This window comes from Brassica oleracea, unplaced genomic scaffold (genome assembly GCF_000695525.1).
Source record: "Brassica oleracea var. oleracea cultivar TO1000 unplaced genomic scaffold, BOL UnpScaffold00576, whole genome shotgun sequence".
Classification (NCBI taxonomy): Eukaryota; Viridiplantae; Streptophyta; class Magnoliopsida; order Brassicales; family Brassicaceae; genus Brassica; species Brassica oleracea.
Genome location: NW_013617420.1, coordinates 79765 through 89186, shown reverse-complemented (window position 1 = coordinate 89186; position 9422 = coordinate 79765). Strand labels below are relative to the sequence as shown.

Here is a 9422-nt window from a genome sequence, read left to right as displayed (position 1 = left end):
ACAGGGGACAACTAAGTTGTCATATACGTCCATATGCAATCAAAGTTTGGGAATCAACAATTTTATCTTCTGAATTATGTAAATTTACTTACCTAAACAAACTAGATACATCATTTAAAAAAAACACCGAACTTGAAAGTATAATTAATTTGGTTTAATTTTTTCTTGTCGGCAATTTAGTTAAAGTAATCGCCCATTTGGTTAAACTATTCACCAATTTGTTGATTGTATTTGTAACAAAATAAAAAGCGAGGGTTGCGAGAAAATAGAGAAACACAAAAATGGGAAGAGGAGAGACAAGTTGGCAGCAATTCACGGATGCACAGAACTCAGTAAGTAGAATAGTACCAAACCAAACACGCACCATTCACACCTTCCCCCTGTTCTCTCTTTTTAAAAAAAAAAATTTAAAATTGAAAAAACTTTATTTAGATTTTATTTTTCTTCTCATTTTAACATTTTGAACTTTCAAATTATTGTGAAACCTTCTCTCTTTCTCCGGCGACTTCTTCCCCCTCTGCTCCTCCCAGTAATCGTTTGATTTCTTCTTAGATCCTTTGGATCTCCCTGTAACCCTAGAAAATCACTTGCATTCCCTTTCTTCTTTCTCTGATTTTCCAAAATCTATTCAAAATACACTATCTAAACTCGTCGTCTCTTTGTGTTTCTTCCTGGGAAATGTTTACCCCGGAGAATTCTCCCTCGAGTGAGTGAAAAAAAATGAACATATTTCGACTCGCCGAGCCGAGTTCTCGAGATAAACGGCACACATCTCCTCGCCAAGGTTCCCTCTCTCTCTCTGTTGTTTTTCAGTCTCTGTTTTTGTTATTGACGACGAGGAAACGCAAGAAACAAAAAGAACACGCCGATTAGAGTTTTGTTCCACCCACCACAGTACTCGAATTTGTGTAACTAAATTTAGTAGCGAATATTTTTATTTCATATTAAAAAAAAAATTAGTATAGTAAAGCTTCTGAGATTTTGTTTGTTTCCTTCTTCGTCGGGTTGGTCTGAGAATCTCCTCATATCGCTGTCCTAATTGGTTACTACTATTTATTTCTATCAATCTGAAAAATAAAGTTAAAGAGCTGAAGGAGGATAAAAACAAAAGCATGCTAATTTGTTTCCTTGTGTAAAAACTACAGTTAAAGGCAGTGTGGTAGAGAAGATGAGTCAGATAGCTCTGCTTTTTATTATAAAAAATAAAATAAAGCAAAGCAAACAAGGAACCAAAAAAATAATAATCTTAGGGGAAAGGTTTGTTGTTGTGTAGTGTCATGATTTTGTTTGTTTGTTTATTTCAATTTTCTTTTCAACATTGTTTGGTTACATGTAATCAATGTGCCCTTACCTCATCCCCCACATTTTATGCTATAAATCACTCTTTTTGTCTCCCAAGTTTTGATTTTCGTTATTAGTTTCTTCCGTTGTAAAGTTAAAGTCCATTGCTTTATCAAATTGACAACACCAGGCTCAAAAGTCATCTTCTTCTCATTATTGGATTTTCTCTTTTGTCAGGAAAGAAACATAGTCAGAAACTCAGGTCTCCAACTCCAAGGTCATCTTCTGAGTTTAGTTCTTGCCATTGTGAATCTCTAAGTGAAAACAAGGTATAAATACTCTTTTAAGATGTTTAATCACTTTTTGGTCCCAGTTCTTGTTTGAAAATGACTTCTTGGTGATATTGTAGTTGCATCAAGATCCTGCTCATCAAGGCACTGGAATACCAATGAAGAGTTTGTTAGCACAAGAAATGTCAAAGCAGAAAGAATCTAAAAAGAGATCACCAAGCATTATAGCAAGACTGATGGGTCTTGATGTCTTGCCATCGCCTCAGAGTTCTTCTCATAGGCAACACAAGTCTGTGGAGAATCAGAAGAAGCAAGGTAGGAGTGGTGAAGGCAGTTCTTATAAATCTCTAGCAAGGAGCTCAAAGGGTGGTGAGCCAAAGTTTAAAGATGTTTTCGAAGTTTTGGATGCTAAAAAGTCAGCGAGCAATAGAAACTTGTATCACCAAGGGAAGGTGAATGCTGCTAATCTCACCCAGGCAGAGATGGGTTTTATAAGGCAGAAGTTCATGGAGGCTAAGCGGTTATCAACGGATGATAAGCTTCGTCATTCTAAAGAGTTTAATGATGCGCTTGAGGCTCTAGACTCTAACAAAGACCTCCTACTGAAGTTCCTTCAGCAACCAGATTCATTGTTCACTAAACATCTGCATGATCTTCAAACCACACCTCACAAGAAGTCTCCAAACAGCCAGAGACATGTTGATAGTCACAGTCATCGGCATGGTGGTGGTGGTTGTCATAGCCATTCTCATACTAGGCATTCTTCTTATGACACACTTGATTTACAGCCAACCAATATTGTTGTTCTGAAACCTAACCTCGGTGAGCTACGTTATGCTGGTAGAGTATTTGCATCGCCAAGCTCTTCTTCCGATGAGTTCAGAGCAGATCGTAGGCTTCCATGCACCAGCAATCATAGCAGGCAGAGTTCTAGAGACTCCGGAGAGTTTTCCAAAATAATGTGTAGGCAAAGGAAGGCGAGCCGTGGTAATGGTAGTAGTAGTGTCACGAGCTTTGAGACATCAGGATTCAAAGGTTACGCAGGTGATGAAAGCTCATCAGGGAGTGATTCCGCAAGTGAATCAGAGCTAGTGCCAGTTACTTCAAGAACAAGAACCGCCTTTAACCGTAAGAACTATCATCGATCTTCGCCTTCCAAGTCATCAACAACATCATCTGTGACCCGGGAAGCCAAGAGGAGATTGTCAGAGAGATGGAAGCTGACACACAAGTATGAGCAAGAGATAGAAATTCGTACAAGCGGGACATTAGCTGAAATGCTTGCAGCTTCAGATAGGGAGGCAAGGCCAGCAAGTTTTAATGGACTCGTTTTCGAAGAGGGGATTAGTAAAAGAGTTGAGTGGACTGAATTGCCAGAACCGGTTGGAATCAGCAGTAGGGATGGTTGGAAAGGATTATCTTCAAGAAGTTTCTCAAAATCCAAAACTATCATGAACCAAGAAAGCACTTATGGTTATACGATAGTGCTTCCTAAGGAGTTGAACTATCGAGATGGATTAGTGAAGGGGAGCTCTTCTCATCGCGGCGAGTCCCAGTCTTACTTGTCAAGCAAATCTTCTAGACTTGCTAGTTATAAATCTCATTCATCATATAATAGTTCACCCGAGGTCAACATGAGCCCAAGTTTAGCCAGATTCCTTTATATGAACGACAATGTTCATCAAAAAGAGAAGCTCTCTCCTTCTAAAGGACGTTACAGTTTCTCAGTAGACACTGAGGATGATAGTTCGGCTTCTGATGATATGAAGACGGCAATGTCTTCTGAAGCTCCGGATTTGTCAACTGTCACCTCGTTAACTGACCCTGTAAGTGAGCATTATGTTTGAAGATCAGGTGTCTATGCGTTTATGATACATATATTAATGGTTCTTACTGATATTTCTAGGATATCTCAAGGATGCCAACTGAGGATGTGAATCATTCTTTGGTTCCTGAGCCACAGTCTCGTGAAAGCTCAAAGGAAGGAGATCAACCAAGTCCGGTTTCAGTTCTAGAAGCTTCTTACGATGATGATGTTTCATCTAGTTCTGAATGCTTTGAGAGTGTTAGTGCTGAACTCCAAGGTAGTTAATCAGTGCTTGGTTGGTCCATTGATTCTTCCATACGGTAGTATATGAACTGACGTGTTAATCGCTATCTCTATGTTCCAGGACTCAGGAAGCAACTACAGCTCCTCAAACTAGAGTCAGCTGCTTACAATGAAGGTGGCATGCTCGTTTCAAGTGATGAAGACGGCACAGATCAGGAGGATTCATCAACCATAACTGATGAGGCTTTGATTAGCCAGGAGGTCAGATGCGAAGAAGACTGGAAGTCACTATACTTAGTTGATCTCCTAGCCAACTCCAGGTTCAGTGATTCAGACCACACCACTGTCATGGAAACACCTGTAGATCCATCCTTGTTTGAGGATCTTGAGAAGAAGTACTCCAGCGTGAAAACCTCCACCCGGATGGACAGAAAGTTCCTTTTTGATCAGATCAGTAGAGAGCTCATGCAGATATTAAAGCAGTTTTCGGATCCACACCCTTGGGTCAAACCCACAAGGGTCTGCCCGAAATGGGATTCAAACACGATACAAGAAACTCTGCGAGATTTGGTGACAAGAAAATACGGTAAGCCAAGCGAAGATGATGTGGAGGGGGAGGAGTTGCAGTGGCTGAGGTTAGAAGATGACATTGAAATCATAGGTAGAGAGATTGAGGAAATGCTGAGAGATGAACTCTTAGCAGAGCTTGTAATAGATGCAATCTTCTAGAAAGTTAAATAATATTATCTATTACATACTTTTGAAGAATAAAAACAGTAAAGCAATGTGTAATAAACAACTGTTCAACCATATGAGGTGATGAATAATGAACAAGTGTCCCTGAACAAAAAAACACCAATCATCATCATCTGCAAGTTTTGGGTTCTTCCTAATGAACACTAAGACACATTGATTTTTCAACAATTTTTGTTGAACCATATACATCAAAAGGTGCCTGTACGTCTCCTAAGGATTGATTCAAGCCCTTTTTCCCTCTGATAAGATTGAACTTCACAAGAAAGATTAGTCTAAAATACATTGGAAGGATGACTATAGATTCACATGAATCCTGAGTCGTTAGCCCAAACAAGGGAAGCAGATTAAAACGCATGAAAGCCTCTAAAACACACAAGAACAAGGATTCAAACAATAATGGTCTAACTTAGGCCTGAGCACTTTACCCGATACCCGAACCGAAATCCGAACCGAAGTAGCAAAATACCCGAACGGGTATTGATTTAAGAGATATTGGATATCCAAACCGAATGGATACCCGAAAATAACCGAACATAAGTATATCTAACCTTATATTTTTAATTTAAATCTTTTATTTTATTTAAAATATTTATATTGATGTTACACATACTTTAAAATCATATAATATACATATAAGTACATATAAAATGATTTGATACTCACTTAAAATGCATGTCAAGCTTTTTGTTTTATGTATTAACAAAAGTTACATCTAATTTTTTTTTAAAAAATGACCAAATTAATGTTTATTTATTTGTGCAATGTTATCTCCAAATCTATTAATCACTCAATCTATTAAAAATAAAAAAATCAGTTAAGTAAAAGTGATATTTTTAAATACAAGAAACTTAAAACAATGAAAAAAATAAATTTTTTATTTCAAAATCTAAATATCCGAACCCGATCCGAAATAACCGAACCTGAACAAAAAATACCCGAACCTGATCCGAAATACAAAAATATCCGAACGGGTTCTATATCCCTATACTGAAATATCCGACCCGAACGCCCACCCCTAGTCTAACTGATATCTAATTCAAACAAATTAGAGAGAGAACAGAAATACTCAAAAGGGGTTATGTCTCCCCAGTCGCACTAACCTTCTTTGAAGAAAAATTAGGGGTGTTCAATCCGGTAAAACCGAACCAATTAAAACCGAACCGAACCGAAATAGAAAAAAATGGTTTGGATTTGGTAGTACCGAATATACCGAATGGATGTCATTTTTAAGAAATCTTGGTATATGGATATGGTTTAATATATTAACCGATCAAACCGAATAAACCGATCAATTAAAATATAAAGTATAAGTATATGTAAATTATATAATATAATTAATAATATATACCTAATTTATTTTATTGGTATGATCTTCCTACTTAAATTTTTATTTTAGTTATTTAATATTTTATTTTAAGTTCAAATTTTTTTTATCAAATTAAAAAAAAACATATTTTTTACTTTTTTGTTTAATAGTATTATGGATTATTGATATTTCTTACTTTTATTCCATAAAACTATTACTGTTATTAAATAAATATGTTTACTGATTATTTAAATAGTAAAATAAAAAATAGATTATTTAAAAACCAAAATATTGCCATGTTATAATTAAATTTAAAGCCGATATACAAAATATTTTAAAAGATAAATATAATTACGGTTTTTTGGTATAAAACCGAATAAACCGAAAACCGACGGTATATAAACCGAACCAAACCATATTAAATATGGTAGATATTTTTTATAAACCGAAACACCGAAAAACCAAAAGAACCGAACTGATATCCGGATTGAATACCCCTAAGCAAAATCCATTTTGAAGGATGTCACACTTAAATATCGCCAAAAATCCCCCAAGGTAATTAAATTAACTCAAACCCAGTCAGAATGTACATAAACAGGTTCCAAAACAATGTACATTTTTTCCAATTTCACAATCCCAATAGCAAAATGTCAAAATACATTTAAGGCAACAAAATATATTAGCTAATATAAGTAGTAATTTGTGTCTTGGGGAAAGAACAAAAAGAAAATAAGATAAGAAAAAGAATAAAAAAAGACATTAGCAGAGCTCTTGCAAAAGAGACTATACATATTTCAATCATTTGCTAAAGAAGAAGGAATACAGTATCGTTGTGTGACTCTCACTTAGAGACCTTTGCCTTCATCTTCGTTCAAGATTCGGTTACGGAAGTCACTCACCATACGAGGGAGACCATCACGCAGAGAGATCTTTGGTTCCCAGTTCAGAAGCTCCTTTGCCTTGCTTATGTCTGGTTTCCTCTTGTGTGGATCATCCGCTGTGTTCGGTTTGAACTCTATGGTCGCACTCGGATCAATCACCTCCTTAACCACCTGCACACGTTTCATACACAGAACTGAGTGTTTCTTGTAAATAATGATCCCAAATTGAAGATAAAGGACGACTGTAAAAGTAAAACAAACCTCTGCAAGCTCAAGCATTGTGAATTCTCCTGGGTTACCAAGATTGAAAGGTCCTACGTGATCATGTTCCATTAATGCTACAAGTCCATCCACCTAAAAATTATGTTTTTTGTTTATATATCAAGCTAATATATTCTGTTGCTTAGAGAAACCAACCATGCAGAAGAATGGCTGGGAACAGATGTTGTTTACTTACTAAGTCAGAAACATATTGAAAGCTTCGAGTTTGTTTTCCATCACCATAAACAGTCATTGGGTTTTTGCGGATGGCCTGCAATCATTAGATATAACACATTTTCCTCTGAGATTGCTATCCAAAGGCTTGAAAGATGAGGATTTGATTTAAGGGTTAATGAAAGAGCTAAACCTGGGCAACGAAGTTGCTAACAACACGCCCATCATCGAGGCACATTCGCGGTCCGTACGTGTTGAAAATACGAGCAATCCTTACCTGAAAATTTGTAAAAAAGATAGTTACAGAACACTCATATATCATCCATCAGTTCTAAACATTCCAGTATTCAAAATTCTCCTATCAACAAAAGTAACAAACAGCATCACCAAATGTAACAATTTTTTTTTTTTTTTTTTTTTAAATGTAACAATTATAAACAGCATCATGCTAAGAAGCTTGTAATCATACAATCTATGGGATAATTTACCTCCACACCTGCACCTCGGTGATAATCCATGGCCAGTGTTTCTGCAGTACGCTTTCCTTCATCGTAGCAACTCCTCTCACCTTTAACAAGATACCAGTGATCAATCTCTCGTTTATTTATACATAACATAAACTTAGGAGCAAATACAAAAAATTTCCTAACTCACCGATTGGGTTCACATTTCCCCAATACGTCTCCTTTTGTGGATGCTCAAGAGGATCTCCATAGACTTCACTTGTGCTAGTGAGCAGAAACCTTGCTCCAACTCTCTTTGCAAGACCCAACATATTAAGCGTTCCCATTACATTTGTCTTGTGAAACCATCGTCAAGGATCAGCCAATGGAAGCATCTCATCACGAAATAGTTATAAGAGAATCTAACTAGACAAGAAATCTACTACTTATATCTGCTGGATGCTAAGAGAGGTGATAATCAAGCTTAGCCTTAGGCATTTAAAGCGGAAACCAAAACCAAAATAACCAGAAACAGAACCAATGCTCACATATAAGGCCGAAAAGCCAAACCAAAACCGGATGAGTATCTGAATTTTTAAAATGCAGATTATATACTAATGATATTTAGTTCTATAAAACTATTTATAAACCGAATTATCCAAAAACCCAAATTATCTGAATATTTTATTCGAGATATTTAAAAATCCAAAACTCCGAATTTTAATTTGGATAGTTTACCCGAATTAACCAAAATTATCCATGAAATCGAATCAAAAACAAATTTCGTAAACACTCGTAAAATTATCCATGCCTAATGTTGCCTACACTGAAACAATTGATTTGGAATCAAGATCCTTAGCAGCAATACGTATAGAATTAATCAAAAGGATATGATAGTCTTGACTGGATTAAACTTGTAATGAACAGGTGAGGCAGGGCAAGCTAAATGGTAAATCTGATCAACCTCGAGGAGAATCGGCTCAACCACATCGTGACGAATGAGCTCAAACCTCGGATTCGAGAACAGATGAACCAAGTTCTCCTTCCTCCCCGTGAAGAAGTTATCAATCACGATCACCTCATCTCCCCTCCCGATAAGCTTATCAACGAGATGGCTCCCGACGAATCCAGCTCCACCTGTCACCACGATCCTCAGCCTCCGCCCTCCGATACCGACGGGAACACGACCTGTTGTTTTACCTCCGCCGTAATTAAAACTCATCTTGGAAGGCGAGTAGTTATTACTGTCGACGACGGATCTGGTGATGAGGGAGGTGGACTCGGCGGGGGCTAAGCGGGAGAGAGAAGGCTGGAGGATGAAGAAGGTTGATCCGATCAGGATCCCGACGAGGATGAAGAGGAGCCTCTGTTCGCGGAAGAGGTAGTGGAGCGATCTGGGGAGAGATCTGGGGTGCTTTAAGGCCTTGGGTGAGTAAGGAGACGACTGGCTCATGGGGATTGTGTCGTCGTCGCGCTTCGAGCTCATTTGCTTGTGAAGCTGCTTCATCGTCGCCGGTGAAATTAGATCTGGACAGATTCAAAAGGAGAAGGAGAGAGCGTTGAGGTAGTTACACGGTGATTACTCGATGCGGCATCATATAATTTCGCTATTCTTTTTCCCATTTCATTTTTTTTTTTGGTTTAGAGAAATATTTATATCTAACAAATCAAAGTGATACTATACGAAGAGAAAAATGTCATTGATACTATACGAAGCGAAAAATGTCATTTCATATCTAACATTATTGCTATATGTTCAATTCTTATCTAATTTACCGTGCAAAAACGTACATATACTTTAGAAAATTTTAAACAACATAGTTGTTTATCTTTTTTTTTTTTTTTTTTTTTTTCAGTCGTCATATCAGCTGCTATTTTATCTAATTTTGCTTATTTGAATGTTACGTCAGCAAATTTTGTTAACAGAGATGTCACGTATACAATTTTTTAAAAAATTCTTTTTATAAAAATATTTTTTTA

At 36.9% G+C, this 9422-nt stretch overlaps 2 protein-coding genes across 3 annotated transcripts; one reads left to right on the top strand and one right to left on the bottom strand.

Annotated features, from left to right (window-relative positions):
* The first annotated feature begins 357 nt into the window (after positions 1 to 357).
* Positions 358 to 4378, top strand: LOC106319682. Its single transcript, XM_013758059.1, has 5 exons — positions 358 to 784; positions 1519 to 1610; positions 1691 to 3397; positions 3478 to 3655; positions 3743 to 4378. Exons 1-5 carry the CDS (start codon positions 721 to 723, stop codon positions 4348 to 4350), a joined length of 2649 nt encoding a protein of 882 aa, XP_013613513.1. The 5' UTR covers positions 358 to 720; the 3' UTR covers positions 4351 to 4378.
* A 1904-nt stretch (positions 4379 to 6282) lies between these two features.
* LOC106319684 (UDP-glucuronic acid decarboxylase 1-like) lies at positions 6283 to 9163 on the bottom strand. Of its 2 annotated transcripts, XM_013758061.1 has the most exons (7): positions 8335 to 9163; positions 7654 to 7801; positions 7488 to 7567; positions 7193 to 7276; positions 7022 to 7096; positions 6826 to 6918; positions 6324 to 6735 (listed from the first exon to the last, which is right to left on the bottom strand). In XM_013758061.1, the coding sequence occupies exons 1-7, from the start codon at positions 8947 to 8949 to the stop codon at positions 6529 to 6531; spliced, it is 1302 nt and encodes a 433-aa protein (XP_013613515.1). In that variant the 5' UTR covers positions 8950 to 9163; the 3' UTR covers positions 6324 to 6528. The 2 variants fall into 2 exon arrangements, with proteins under 2 accessions (XP_013613514.1, XP_013613515.1); XM_013758060.1 differs by having other exon boundaries at positions 6283 to 6918.
* Between the last annotated feature and the right edge of the window lie 259 nt (positions 9164 to 9422).